This window comes from Triticum dicoccoides, chromosome 2A (genome assembly GCF_002162155.2).
Source record: "Triticum dicoccoides isolate Atlit2015 ecotype Zavitan chromosome 2A, WEW_v2.0, whole genome shotgun sequence".
NCBI lineage: Eukaryota > Viridiplantae > Streptophyta > Magnoliopsida > Poales > Poaceae > Triticum > Triticum dicoccoides.
This window is the reverse complement of record NC_041382.1, coordinates 120816307-120831717: the sequence shown is the minus strand read 5'-3', so window position 1 is coordinate 120831717 and position 15411 is coordinate 120816307. Positions and strand designations below refer to the sequence as shown.

The window sequence follows — 15411 nt, the reverse complement described above, 5'->3', positions numbered from 1 at the left end:
TAACTGGGTGATTATAAAGGTGCTCTACAGGTGTCTCCGAAGGTACTTGTTGGGTTGGCGTATTTCGAGATTAGGATTTGTCACTCCGATTGTCGGAGAGGTATCTCTGGGACCTCTCGGTAATGCACATCACTTAAGCCTTGCAAGCATTGCAACTAATAAGTTAGTTGCGGGATGATGTATTACGGAACAAGTAAATAGACTTGCCAGTAACGAGATTGAACTAGGTATTGAGATACCGACGATCAAATCTCGGGCAAGTAACATACCGATGACAAAGGGAACAACGTATGTTGTTATGCGGTCTGACCGATAAAGATCTTCGTAGAATATGTAGGAGCCAATATGAGCATCCAGGTTCCGCTATTGGTTATTGACCGGAGACGTGTCTCGGTCATGTCTACATAGTTCTCGAACCCGTAGGGTCCGCACGCTTAAAGTTCGGTGACGATCGTAATTAGGGTTTTTGAGTTTTGATGTACCGAAGGTTGTTTGGTGTCCCGGATGTGACCACGGACATGACGAGGAGTCTCGAAATGGTTGATACATAAAGATTGATATATTGGAAGCCTATATTTGGATATCGGAAACATTCTGGGTAAAATCGGGATTTTACCGGAGTACCGGGGGGTTACCGGACCCCCCCCCCGGGGGGGGGGGGTTATTGGGTCTACATGGGCCATAAGGGAGAAGAGGAGGGCCGGCCAGGGCAGGCCGCGTGCCCCCTCCCCCCCTAGTCCGAATAGGACAAGGAAGGGAAGGGCGGCGCCCCCCTTTCCTCTTTCTCCCTTCCCCCTTCCTTTTCCAACAAGGCAAGAGGAGGGAGTCCTACTCCTAGTGGGAGTAGGACTCCTCCAGGCGCACCCCTAGGGCCGGCCGTACCTTCCCCTCTCCCTTCTTTATATACGGGGGCAAGGGGGCACCCTATGACACACAAGTTGATCTTCGTGGTCGTTCCTTAGCCGTGTGCGGTGCCCCCTTCCACCATATTCCACCTCAGTCATATCGTAGCGGTGCTTAGGCGAAGCGCTGCATCGGTAGAACATCATCACCGTCATCACGCCGTCGTGCTGATGAAACTCCCCCTCAACATTTTGCTGGATCGGAGCTCGAGGGACGTCACCGAGTTAAACGTGTGCAGAACTCGGAGGTGTCGTACGTTCGGTACTTGGATTGGTCGGATCGGGAAGACGTACGACTACTTCCTCTATGTTGTGTCAACGCTTCCGTTGCCAGTCTACGAGGGTACGTAGACTACACTCTCCCCTCTCGTTGCTATGCATCACCATGATCTTGTGTGTGCGTAGGAATATTTTTGAAATTACTATGTTCCCCAACAGTGGTATCCGAGCCTAGGTTTTATGCGTTGATGTTGTGCACGAGTAGAACACAAGTGAGTTGTGGGCGACATAAGTCATACTGCTTACCAGCATGTCATACTTTGGTTAGGCGGTATTGTTGGATGAAGCGGCCCGAACATTACGCGTACGCTTACGCGAGACTGGTTCTACCGACGTGCTTTGCACACAGGTGGCTGGCGGGTGTCAGTTTCTCCAACTTTAGTTGAACCAAGTGTGGCTACGCCTGGTCCTTGCGAAGGTTAAAACAGCACCAACTTGACAAACTATCGTTGTGGTTTTGATGCGTAGGTAAGAACGGTTCTTGCTAAGCCCGTAGCAGCCACGTAAAACTTGCAACAACAAAGTAGAGGACGTCTAACTTGTTTTTGCAGGGCATGTTGTGATGTGATATGGTCAAGACATGATGCTAAATTTTATTGTATGAGATGGTCATGTTTTGTAACCGAGTTATCGCCAACTGGCAGGAGCCATATGGTTGTCGCTTTATTGTATGCAATACGATCGCGCTGTAATGCTTTACTTTATCACTAAGCGGTAGCGATAGTCGTGGAAGCATAAGATTGGCGAGACGACAACGATGCTACGATGGAGATCAAGGTGTCGCGCCGGTAACGATGGTGATCATGACGGTACTTCGGTGATGGAGATCACAAGTACAAGATGATGATGGCCATATCATATCTCTTATATTGATTGCATGTGATGTTTATCTTTTATGCATCTTATCTTGCTTTGATTGACGGTACCATTATAAGATGATCCCTCACTAAATTATCAAAGTATAAGTGTTCTCCCTGAGTATGCACCATTGCGAAAGTTCTTTGTGCTGAGACACCACGTGATGGTCGGGTGTGATAGGCTCTACGTTCAAATACAACGGGTGCAAAACAGTTGCACACGGGGAATACTCAGGTTAAACTTGACGAGCCTAGCATATAACAGATATGGCCTCGGAACACGGAGACCGAAAGGTCGAGCGTGAATTATATAGTAGATATGATCAACATATTGATGTTCACCATTAATACTACTCCATCTCACGTGATGATCGGACATGGTTTAGTTGATTTGGATCACGTGATCACTTAGAGGATTAGAGGGATATCTTTCTAAGTGGGAGTTCTTAAGTAATATGATTAATTGAACTTAAATTTATCATGAACTTAGTACCTGATAGTATCTTGCTTGTCTATGTTTGATTGTAGATAGATGGCTCGTGTTGTTGTTCCGTTGAATTTTAATGTGTTCCTTCAGAAAGCAAAGTTGAAAAATGATGGTAGCAATTACACGGACTGGGTCTGTAACTTGAGGATTATCCTCATTGTTGCACAGAAGAATTACGTCCTGGAAGCATCGCTAAGTGCCAAGCCTGCTGTAGGAGCAACACCAGATGTTATGAACGTCTGGCAGAGCAAAGTCGATGACTACTCGATAGTTCAGTATGCCATGCTTTACGGCTTAGAACCGGGTCTTCAACGACGTTTTGAACGTCATGGAGCATATGAGATGTTCCAGGAGTTGAAGTTAATATTTCAAGCAAATGCCCGGATTGAGAGATATGAAGTCTCCAATAAGTTCTATAGCTGCAAGATGGAGGAGAATAGTTCTGTCAGTGAACATATACTCAAAATGTCTGGGTATCATAATCACTTCACTCAACTGGGGGTTAATCTTCCTGTTGATAGTGTCATTGACAGAGTTCTTCAATCACTGCCACCAAGCTAAAAAAGCTTCATGATGAACTATAATATGCAAGGGATGAATAAGACTATTCCTGAGCTCTTCGCGATGCTAAAAGTCGCGGGGGTAGAAATCAAGAAGGAGCATCAAGTGTTGATGGTCAATAAGACCACCAGTTTCAAGAAAAAGGGAAAAGGGAAGAAGAAAGGGAACTTCAAGAAGAACAGCAAACAAGTTGCTGCTCAGGAGAAGAAACCCAAGTCTGGACCTAAGCCTGAGACTGAGTGCTTCTACTGCAAGCAGACTGGTCACTGGAAGCGGAACTGCCCCAAGTATTTGGCGGATAAGAAGGATGGCAAAGTGAACAAAGGTATATGTGATATACATGTTATTAATGTGTACCTTACTAATGCTCGCAGTAGCACCTGGTTATTTGATATTGGTTCTGTTGCTAACATTTGCAACTCGAAACAGGGGCTACGGATTAAGTGAAGATTGGCTAAGGACGAGGTGACGATGCACGTGGGAAATGGTTCCAAAGTCGATGTGATCGCGGTCGGCACGCTACCTCTACATCTACCTTCGGGATTAGTATTAGACCTAAATAATTGTTATTTGGTGCCAGCGTTGAGCATGAACATTATATCTGGATCTTGTTTGATGTGAGACGGTTATTCATTTAAATCAGAGAATAATGGTTGTTCTATTTATGTGAGTAATATCTTTTATGGTCATGCACCCTTGAAGAGTGGTCTATTTTTGATGAATCTCGATAGTAGTGATACACATATTCATAATGTTGAAATCAAAAGATGCAGAGTTGATAATGATAGTGCAACTTATTTGTGGCACTGCCGTTTAGGTCATATCGGTGTAAAGCGCATGAAGAAACTCCATACTGATGAACTTTTGGAACCACTTGATTATGAATCACTTGGTACTTGCGAACCGTGCCTCATGGGTAAGATGAATAAAACGCCGTTCTCCGGTACTATGGAGAGACCAACAGATTTGTTGGAAATCATACATACAGATGTATGTGGTCCAATGAATGTTGAGGCTCGTGGCGGATATCATTATTTTCTCACCTTCAGAGATGATTTAAGCAGATATGGGTATATCTACTTAATGAAACATAAGTCTGAAACATTTGAAAAAGTTCAAAGTATTTTAGAGTGAAGTTTAAAATCATCGTAACAAGAAAATAAAGTTTCTATGATCTGATCGTGGAGGAGAATATTTGAGTTACGAGTTTGGTCTACATTTGAAACAATGCGGAATAGTTTCGCAACTCACGCCACCCGAAACACCACAGTGTAATGGTGTGTCTGAACGTCGTAATCATACTTTATTAGATATGGTGCGATCTATGATGTCTCTTACTGATTTACCGCTATCGTTTTGGGGTTATGCTTTAGAGACGGCTGCATTCACGTTAAATGGGACACCATCGAAATCTGTTAAGACGACGCCTTATGAACTATGGTTTGGCAAGAAACCAAACTTGTCGTTTCTGAAAGTTTGGGGCTGCGATGCTTATGTGAAAAAGCTTCAACCTGATAAGCTTGACCCCAAATCGGAGAAATGTGTCTTCATAGGATACCCAAAGGAGACTGTTGGGTACACCTTCTATCACAGATCTGAAGGCAAGACTTTTGTTGCTAAATTCGGAGTCTTTCTAGAGAAGGAGTTTCTCTCGAAAGAAGTGAGTGGGAGGAAAGTAGAACTTGATGAGGTAACTGTACCTGCTCCCTTATTGGAAAGTAGTACATCACAGAAACCGGTTTCTGTGACACCTACACCAATTAGTGAGGAAGCTAATGATAATGATCATGAAACTTCAAATCAAGTTACTACCGAACCTCGTAGATCAACCAGACTAAGATCCGCACCAGAGTGGTACGGTAATCCTATTCTGGAAGTCATGCTACTAGATCATGGTGAACCTACGAACTATGAAGAAGCGATGGTGAGCCCAGATTCCGCAAAATGGCTAGAAGCCATGAAATCTGAGATGGGATCCATGTATGAGAACAAAGTGTGGACTTTGGTTGACTTGCCCGTTGATCGGCAAGCAATTGAGAATAAATGGATCTTCAAGAAGAAGACTGACACTGACGGTAATGTTACTGTCTACAAAGCTCGACTTGTTGCGAAAGGTTTTCGACAAGTTCAAGGGATTGACTACGATGAAACCTTCTCACCTGTAGCGATGCTTAAGTTTGTCTGAATCATGTTAGCAATTACCGCATTTTATGATTATGAAATTTGGCAAATGGATGTCAAAACTGCATTCCTGAATGGATTTCTGGAAGAAGAGTTGTATATGATGCAACCAGAAGGTTTTGTCGATCCAAAGGGAGCTAACAAAGTGTGCAAGCTCCAGCGATCCATTTATGGACTGGTGCAAGCCTCTCAGAGTTGGAATAAACTGTTTGATAGTGTGATCAAAGCATTTGGTTTTATACAGACTTTTGGAGAAGCCTGTATTTACAAGAAAGTGAGTGGGAGCTCTGTAGCATTTCTGATATTATATGTGGATGACATATTATTGATTGGAAATGATATAGAATTTCTGGATAGCATAAAGGGATACTTGAATAAAAGTTTTTCAATGAAAGACCTCGGTGAAGCTGCTTACATATTTGGCATTAAGATCTATAGAGATAGATCGAGACGCTTAATTAGACTTTCACAAAGCACATACCTTGACAAAGTTTTGAAGAAGTTCAAAATGGATCAAGCAAAGAAAGGGTTCTTGCCTGTGTTACAAGGTGTGAAGTTGAGTAAGACTCAATGTCCGACCACTGCAGAAGATAGAGAGAAAATGAAAGATGTTCCCTATGCTTCAGCCATAGGCTCTATCATGTATGCAATGTTGTGTACCATACCTGATGTGTGCCTTGCTATAAGTCTAGTAGGGAGGTACCAAAGTAATCCAGGAGTGGATCACTGGACAGCGGTCAAGAACATCCTGAAATACCTGAAAAGGACTAAGGATATGTTTCTCGTATATGGAGGTGACAAAGAGCTCATCGTAAATGGTTACGTTGATGCAAGTTTTGACACTGATCCGGACGATTCTAAATCGCAAACCGGATACGTGTTTATACTGAACGGTGGAGCTGTCAGTTGGTGCATTTCTAAACAAAGCGTCGTGGTGGGATCTACATGTGAAGCGGAGTACATAGCTGCTTCAGAAGCAGCAAATGAAAGAGTCTAGATGAAGGAGTTCATATCCGATCTAGGTGTCATACCTAGTGCATCGGGTCCAATGAAAATCTTTTGTGACAATACTGGTGCAATTGCCTTGGCAAAGGAATCCAGATTTCACAAGATAACCAAGCACATCAAGAGACGCTTCAATTCTATTCGAGATTTAGTCCAAGTGGGAGACATAGAAATTTGCAAGATACATACGGATCTGAATGTTGCAGACCCGCTGAATAAGCCTCTTCCACGAGCAAAACATGATCAACACCAAGGCTCCATGGGTGTTAGAATCATTACTGTGTAATCTAGATTATTGACTCTAGTGCAAGTGGGAGACTGAAGGAAATATGCCCTAGAGGCAATAATAAAGTTATTATTTATTTCCTTATATCATGATAAATGTTTATTATTCATGCTAGAATTGTATTAACCGAAACATAATACATGTGTGAATACATAGACAAACAGAGTGTCACTAGTATGCCTCTACTTGACTAGCTCGTTGATCAAAGATGGTTATGTTTCCTAACCATAGACATGAGTTGTCATTTGATTAACGGGATCACATCATTAGGAGAATGATGTGATTGACTTGACCCATTCCGTTAGCATAGCACTTGATCGTTTAGTTTGTTGCTATTGCTTTTTTCATAACTTATACATGTTCCTATGACTATGAGATTATGCAACTCCTGTTTACCGGAGGAACACTTTGTGTGCTACCAAACGTCACAACGTAACTGGGTGATTATAAAGGTGCTCTACAGGTGTCTCCGAAGGTACTTTTTGGGTTGGCGTATTTCGAGATTAGGATTTGTCACTCCGATTGTCGGAGAGGTATCTCTAGGCCCTCTCGGTAATGCACATCACTTGAGCCTTGCAAGCATTGCAACTAATAAGTTAGTTGCGGGATGATGTATTACGGAACGAGTAAAGAGACTTGTCGGTAACGAGATTGAACTAGGTATTGAGATACCGACGATCGAATCTCGGGCAAGTAACATACCGATGACAAAGGGAACAACATATGTTGTTATGCGGTCTGACCGATAAAGATCTTCGTAGAATATGTAGGAGCCAATATGAGCATACAGGTTCCGCTATTGGTTATTGACCGGAGACGTGTCTCGGTCATGTCTACATAGTTCTCGAACCCGTAGGGTCCGCACGCTTAAAGTTCGGTGACGATCATAATTAGGGTTTTTGTGTTTTGATGTACCAAAGGTTGTTTGGTGTCCCGGATTTGATCACCGACATGACGAGGAGTCTCGAAATGGTCGAGACATAAAGATTGATATATTGGAAGCCTATATTTGGATATCGGAAACATTCCGGGTAAAATCGGGATTTTACCAGAGTACCGGGGGGTTACCGGAACCCCCCGGGGGTTATTGGGCCTACATGGGCCATAAGGGAGAAGAGGAGAGCCGGCCAGGGCAGGCAGCGCGCCCCCTCCCCCCTAGTCCGAATAGGACAAGGAAGGGAGGGGCAGCGCCCCCCTTTCCTCTTTCTCCCTTCCCCCTTCCTTTTCCAACAAGGCAAGAGGAGGGAGTCCTACTCCCAGTGGGAGTAGGACTCCTCCAAGCGCACCCCTAGGGCCGGCCGCACCTCCTCCTCTCCCTCCTTTATATACGGGGGCAAGGGGGCAACCCATGACACACAAGTTGATCTTCGTGATCGTTCCTTAGCCGTGTGCGGTGCCCCCTTCCACCATATTCCACCTCGGTCATGTCGTAGCGGTGCTTAGGCGAAGCCCTGCGTTGGTAGAACATCATCACCGTCGTCACGCCGTCGTGCTGACGAAACTCTCCCTCAACGTTTTGCTGGATTGGAGCTCGAGGGACGTCACCGAGTTGAACGTGTGCAGAACTCGGAGGTGCTGTACGTTCGGTACTTGGATCGGGAAGACGTACGACTATTTCCTCTATGTTGTGTCAACGCTTCCGTTGCCGGTCTACGGGGGTACGTAGACTACACTCTCCCCTCTCGTTGCTATGCATCACCATAATCTTGTGTGTGCCTAGGAATATTTTTGAAATTACTACGCTCCCCAACAGAAGGAACCGGTGGTGGTGGCGCTTGGCGGCGCCAGAGCGGTGGCGCTTCCCGGCGTCGGCCACCATATCAACGTTGGCGTCAAGCGGCAGGCGGCTGCCCTTGGGCTGCTTCTCGGAGGACTTGTTTTTCTTCCGGCCATGGCTGGCTCGGCCACGTGAGAGGAACGGGAAGGGGATGGTAGTGCAGCTACAGCTGGTTGGCGGCGGTGGCGGACGGGGAGGATGGCTGGCGGCGGCAGCTCTTGAGAGAAAGAGATGTGCGGGAGAGAGAACTGAGGAGGCAGCGAATCGGAATGAGGATATCAGGGGAGGAGGCAGCGAATCGGAATGAGGATATCGGGGGAGGAGGTAGCGAATCGGAAAAGGGCACTTGTTGACCTAAGACGTGAAATGACGATAATACCCTCGTGGGGGCACCGGAATGTTGGCGATGGCTCAAGATCTTTACAGTGGGGTGAAACTGTTCATTGCTGCAGAAGCGAGACTTCGATCCGACAGCTGAGCCCTTCCACACGCGCGATCGGATAGCCGGAAACGCATCAAGCAAATGAAAGGACGGCCGGATCTCCCTGATCGCTGTGAGAGCTCGGTTTCCCCCGCTGTTCTTGTTTCTGGATGAGACGCTGATGGGCCAGGGACCGAAACCAGTTTGGGTGCTCCTGATCAAAGCACGTACGTGGGACTGAAACTCCCCCTTTCTCTCAGTCTGTTGTGCCGATCAAATTTCCAACACAAGCTAGGTACAAACCCAGGAACCAGGACCACCACGCACCACCTTGCACCACGCAACGATCGATAAAAACATAAAGCTATCTATCTAGCAAAGCCAGTACTGCTGCAACTTGGCGATCATGTGCACGGTCTTGTCATCGCTTTGGACCTAAGAAGAGGAGAGGTCCTTTTAACATTCACTGCCTCGCGAATGTGACCAGCATGTGATCACCCCTTGTAGCCCTGATTCGTGACATGCTTAAATATTGGGGTTCCACATATCCACCCACGCATAAAGAAGAGGAAGATTCACCGATTCACCACAAGTGGCGCTCAGTTCAGCAAGAGTATATATATTATGCGTTTGCAGCCTAGATTGATCGATCGATCACGCATGTACACCAATCATTTGTTATATCAGGGGAAAGTGGCCTTGCTTTGCCCACATATTTGAGGTTATGTGGTTGGCTCCCAAGCGTTCCCTCCTATGCCTCCAATTATTCCAACCCGGCGAGGGCGTGTCGGTTCCTTGTTTATGCATGTAAGCCTAGCTAGCGCACGCAGTTAATTGTTCTTTTGGGCACCAAAGCATGCGTCATCATGTGTCTTTCCACGCATGGCACGACGATCCATCAAAGGTGGCAAACCAATTAGGTGAGGTCCCCCACTTGTAAACCATTGGTGGGTGCAGAAAAATCATCAACATATGCAATACCAAGGAAATGCTCGCTCGTTGGACCGGACGATCATGTGCCACTGACACTCAAGGCACCGATTTTCGGTCGCTCGCGGCGACGACATTTTCACGAAAGTGCAGTTTCTGGGGACCAAGAATATAAACTTTACGGTGTCCAAATGCATGAACAGTCAAGTGGAGTCCAACTCGTGGCCTGCCTGACCAGTTTTTGCAATGGGGCACTTGCTAAAACCTCTTTACACATAGTGGCGCCGTTGTCCGCTAGTGCACTATTCTTGCACGTTAAGGCATGGACGGGGCATTACGAGTACGAGCTAGGCTGCCATAGAGGGCTTGTGCGACGTTGTGTGGCCGGCTACCCTTGCTTCTGGTCCAGTGGCGCGGGTGGTTGTGCTTGGCTAGCAATCGGAAGAAGGGTTTTCCAAGCATCCATACGGAAGGAGAATCTCCATATGCATGCGGTGATGCCAATGTCGACCTCTCCATATGCCCGGTTGAGTCAAAAGGGCGCGAGAATAAAAGGGCCGGTGTTTGGAAAGAAGCTCATATTCGTATACCCTAGCTAGGGAGCAGCTTACTGTGTCTGATGGACTTGTGTAGGCCAGATTCGGTGACGAGAAGATTTGGTGTCCCCCTACTGTTTCTACTCATCCTTAAAGAACAGGAGAGCATAATAATCGGTGCTTGCAAGCCGGAGATCCATCGAGCGGGGATCGAATCGGTGCCGATCGACGTCAAATTATACTACGTTTGATTGCAAGATCAATTAAACAAAGCGGGTGCATGACTGTTTAATCACAGCCAGGTAGGTGAATGTGATACATCATGCATGCATGTGTGAGCCAAGGAGTAGTCATAGAGTATTCTTGGTCGTAACACGTGATTCGATGCTGCGTCTGCGACCGACCGAGATCGATGGAAGCATGGGCGCAGAGACTGCTCGAGCGCAGGCTGCACCGGCCGATGCATCATGCACTACTCGATCCGCCTTCTCGGTAATCGGTCGCATGCTCGATCTGTCGTGGAATTTACTCCGCCACCAGCATGCAGTGCCATGCATTGATCTGAAGGCGCAGGCTTGGCCTTGGTAGTTCTGACTTCTCACACATGCATACATGATCGGTCCATGCATTTACGAACTGTTGCCTCGATCGCATGCCGGCTTCTCCCTTGATTGCATACCATATTTTCTTTTCATTTTCCACCAGCAACAGTTACCACGACCAGGTACCATGCAACATACTAACAATACTAGCACAACAATAACTTAACAACTTCTCAACGGAGATCACACATCATAACAAGCTAACAATGAAGCAATAAGTAATAGAACAACTATTATAGTGCAGGGTGAGAAAAAGGAGGGCTACTTTGTCACACCCATTTCTGTCATAGCTAATAACGGAAGGCTAATTACAAGACCTTGCGAGAAGGATACAGTAATAGAAACCTTCAAAGCCAAGGCCTACTGGCCTAGCAAGGATCACTGCTCGATCTGGATCTTATATATCGATACCAACACGCATGCATGCATTGTTCTACTAGATGAAACGAAAGACACACCAAGTCCAAAAACGAAACAAGCTAGACTTGATGTACTAGCTAGCTATATAGCCTGCTCGATCTCCATGTTGAGTTAGAGCTAGAAGGCTGCTAGCTGATGAATTAACCCTTCTTTGTCTCGCTGCTCTTCACCAGCTTGCGCAGGAACTCCTTTACCTGCATAACATGACCAAGCCAGGTTGCACATATGAAAACAAAATTCATGTCAAACTCAAAGCCCATAAATATTAACATTTCATTGCTTTATTTCTCCAGACAATCAACTTTACCGGGAAGCAGTCCGAGAGCATGTAGTATATGTCATGCACCTAACGGCTAGCTCTACTACTGCAACAGTGCCAATATATGGTAGTTCCTTTAGGTAGGTAGGTAGCTAGCCGTGCTAACTTTAGAAAGCATAAAATGACTGCACAAAAATAGGCATGCAGCTATTATACATTCCATATACATGCACATATACATATATATATATATATATATATATATATATATATATATATATATATATATATATATATATATATAGTGGACTATTGTGTATACCTCAGCAGGCTCACGCAGAGAATAGGATGCGCTAGTCTCCTTTGGAAACTTTGTCACGAGGATCCCGATGCCTTGCCCCATGTTGTGCAGCACCTATTTTAAATTTTGTGCAAAAGAGCGTCAGTACGTTTGTTCTTTCAACGGATGGATCGATACCGTGCATCAGCACAAAAGTGGACAGGTGTACCGCGCACTACACCTCGAACGCATCCTCGTCTGTGCGGTCATCCCCGATGTATATCGGAAAAACGTCGCCACGCCCAGCAAAGCCTGTGAAGAGAAAACCATCATCAAAACTTTATGTTAGTAGCAAGTAAGTAACAAGACATACATGAAGTAGCAACAATATTTATGCATGCACTATATTTTTTTTTCTAAACAACGGGCTGCGAAGTCGATTTCCTTTAAAGAAACCACCCGAGTTTTTAGTAAATCTTTTTATTGTGTTTCTTTTGCAAAGTTTCTATGGCTATGGTTTTTTCTTGGTCCCTCGTGTAGTTTCTGTGTATGTTTGTATCTATACTGAGAGTATATTGTTTAATTAATGACGATATGCAGTTTCTCTAAAAAAAGAAACCACCACGTTTACGACAATTAATCGTTTTCTTTGCAGGCTATGCGCTGCACGGCGGCGCTTTCTAAACAAAACTACGGGCTGCGCCGTCGATTTTCACTGAAGAAACGGCCACGGGTACAACAATTAATCGTGTGTAGTGTAAGAACTCACCGAGAGACTCAAGCAAGAACTCGAGGGCGTTTCCCTTGTCCCACTTGATGGAGGGCCGGATCTCGAGGACCTTTCTCCCCTCCGTGAGGCAGAGTTTCGGGTAGTCGTGCAGCACCGCCCTCACCTCCCTGCCCAGAGCGTCCCACTCCGCCTCCTCGACGCAGCGGAAGTGCACCGAGAGGCAGAACTTGTTGTTCTCCACCATGGCCCCCGGGATGGACTCCATCTTCGCCGTCAGCGTCTCATACACCTGCAAAATCATATTCTATCAGTAGCTAGTGGCAGTAGTGGACTTGATAGCAAGAAAAAAGGACGCCGATGTTACTAGTAGTTGATTGGGAATATTATCTGTTACGTCTCAGAAAGTTTAATTATCTCGATCCCACTGGTGAAAGACAAGGTCAGGTCGTGCATGCCTACCTTCTGGATGACAGGCAGGAACTTGGTCGCCGGCTGGCACAGAACCTCGTCAGCCTGCGTAGACAAATGCAACAACCACTCAGTCACGCAGCTCACAAGCGACTTAATTACCGGGAACAAAAAAAATTAGGGGCAAGGAAAAGTCTCTTTCACGACGAAAAGCGGAGACTGTAGAGAGAGAGAGAGAGAATAAGTCAAGAAGAAAATTGGGAGAAAGGGAGATGTCGACTAACTTAACTAACCTTTGCCTTGTGGTTAGACACTTTGGTGGGGCCCTTGATGTCCATGCCGTGGCTCCCGGCGTAGTACAGCTCCTCCAGTTTCACAAAGTTGAACACCTGCGTACATATTGCACCATAAATACAAATACAGTGCTCTTTTGTTTCTTTTGTACGTAGGCAAAAAATACTGCAAGTGAGAAGAGGCAACCGAGGAAAGGGAAAGGGTCCCTGCCTTTGAGCCTTTCTGTGGGCGGAAGTACTAGTAGTGCAAGAAAACGCTCATAAAAACGCTCGCTATGCGAACTCTTTGCATGTACTTTTGTGTGCATAGCGTCTAGGTTCACGCCCGCAACCAACTGCGGCATGCATGCCATGTCATGTGGGCGGTGAAAATCACGCCCAAAAATTACAAAAGGGAACCTGGAAGATTCCGTTTACGGTGCACGCTGGTGGAGAGGGAAAAAAAAAACAGGCACCAAAGCAACAACAAAAATAAATGCTGCAGCAGCACCAGCAGCAGCAATAAATGTAGCACTACGGGATATATGTTGGCACTGGAATGTACCTTGTCTCTGCATCGCCCGCTCACGATGGCAGTCGGGAAATGCTGCGCGACGCCCCTCACCGCCTCCCTCATCTGCGTCAAAGACCCACGTTAATTAACAACACAACAGTGCGAGGGAACCTTATGAACAGATCTGCTCTGCTTCGATCGCGCCGCCAGGAGGCGGCAGAAGACACGAAACGAGGGAGGAAGGAGACTGACCTCCTCAGTCATGACGGCGCGTTCGGGGTCCTCGACGATCGGCGAAAGGGTGCCGTCATAGTCGAGGAACATGACGATCTGCTTCCCCTCGGCCGCCGCGAGCACGCCCTCGAACCACTCCAATGCTGACGGGTGCTTCTCCTGCGATTCAGGCGAAGATTCTTCAGTCATGAACTGAGAGAGGGAGGGAGGGAGGGAAAGAAAGCAAGCCGTGGCCATAGATGCATGTCAAAAAAACTTACGATCCACTCCTGGTCGGCGCCGGCGGGGGACATGGCGTGGCGGGGCGAGGAGGCCTTCATCGAGTCCAGCAGAGACCCGGCCATCAGCACCCCCGATGTGGCGAGATCCATGCGGCCCAGGGCGGCCTTCCTGCAGTCGCGCGCCCTCCGCGGCGGGAACGACGCGAAATGGCGACCCGGCTGCGCCGGCGCCGCCACGGCGGTGACCGCGTCCTCGGCAGCAAAGGCGGCGTGGTTCGTCATGACGAGAGCGCGGACCAGCACAGGGGAGAGACCGAAGAAGCGGTGGGAGAAAGCAACAAGGTGCGTGGGCTTCAACGGGAGTAACGGACGAAGAGAAGGAGAAGCTGATGCCGATGGTTGCTGGGGAGTGGAGGAAGGAGAGGGAGGTGGTTTGATGGTTGGGGGCGGTGGACTTCGGGTCTATATATAGGGGTGTAAGCCGGGCCCACCTCTTGGAATTTTTTACGTGGAAGTGCCACATTTTAATGCTTGGGAAATACATGGGGCAAAGAAGAAGAAATGGTATGTCGACATAATTCCTAGCATTTTGCGCTTCATGTCAATTGTGTTTGACAAAAATTGTGTATACTGCTAGAGTTATAATGAGGCGATATATCTGTCCTTAGATGCTAAATCGTGTGACCATACATTTCTTCAAGTTACTTTCGATGATAATGTCATATGATTTTACGTGCCAAATATAACTATAATGCCATAACATTTCGAAGAGGGATTTGATTATTTGAATGTTGTTGCTCCAAAAATAGCCAAACGCACTCATCGACTCAAACATGAATATAATTGATTGCTACCATTTTATACCGGTGCATATGAATTATGGTGGCTAAACACAGAAATGGGTTGGAGCGTCTACTTTAATGAAAACCAGGAAGGATGCCCATTGTTTTAGACAAATAGCATAGACGCTGGATTAAATCGGGGGTTACCAAAAGAAAAACATAAATTGGTGGTTATTAGAAGAAGGGAAAGAAAAAGAGTGGCAGTTAGGTGCTACGTACTATTTTTATACCATTACGTGTATGAGTTGTGATGGCTAAACTATGGGTTTGGGCGGTTTCTTTAATGCAAAACAGATATGATGCCCACTGCTTCTACAAAAATAACAAAAGGCGGGATAAAAGCGACCGTTATTAGAAACGACGGTTACTGAAAGAAAAAATAATATAAAAACGGCGGTTATTAGAAG

General features: G+C 46.2%; 1 protein-coding gene across 5 annotated transcripts; it reads right to left on the bottom strand.

Annotated features, from left to right (window-relative positions):
• Positions 1-11031: 11031 nt before the first annotated feature.
• LOC119353733 (trehalose 6-phosphate phosphatase RA3-like) lies at positions 11032-14587 on the bottom strand. 5 transcript variants are annotated; one of them, XR_005170502.1, is made up of 10 exons: positions 14202-14587; positions 13960-14100; positions 13759-13830; positions 13215-13310; positions 12973-13026; positions 12553-12802; positions 12025-12095; positions 11826-11918; positions 11552-11688; positions 11032-11438 (listed from the first exon to the last, which is right to left on the bottom strand). XR_005170502.1 is itself a non-coding variant. In XM_037620392.1 (9 exons), the coding sequence occupies exons 1-9, from the start codon at positions 14442-14444 to the stop codon at positions 11385-11387; spliced, it is 1074 nt and encodes a 357-aa protein (XP_037476289.1). In that variant the 5' UTR covers positions 14445-14587; the 3' UTR covers positions 11032-11384. The 5 variants fall into 5 exon arrangements, 1 of the variants encoding a protein (XP_037476289.1); XM_037620392.1 differs by lacking the exon at positions 11552-11688; XR_005170504.1 differs by lacking the exon at positions 11552-11688 and having other exon boundaries at positions 11407-11438; positions 12013-12095.
• Positions 14588-15411: the final 824 nt, after the last annotated feature.

Excerpts from the sequence above, each read along its gene's own strand:
- LOC119353733 (XM_037620392.1), bottom strand. The coding sequence starts at position 14,444 with ATGACGAACCACGCCGCCTTTGCTGCCGAGGACGCGGTCACCGCCGTG. Across the intron at positions 13,831-13,959 it reads GCGCCGTCATGACTGAGGAG|ATGAGGGAGGCGGTGAGGGG; the intron begins GTCAGTCTCCTT and ends TCTTTGACGCAG. Across the intron at positions 12,803-12,972 it reads TCCTGCCTGTCATCCAGAAG|GTGTATGAGACGCTGACGGC; the intron begins GTAGGCATGCAC and ends ATGATTTTGCAG.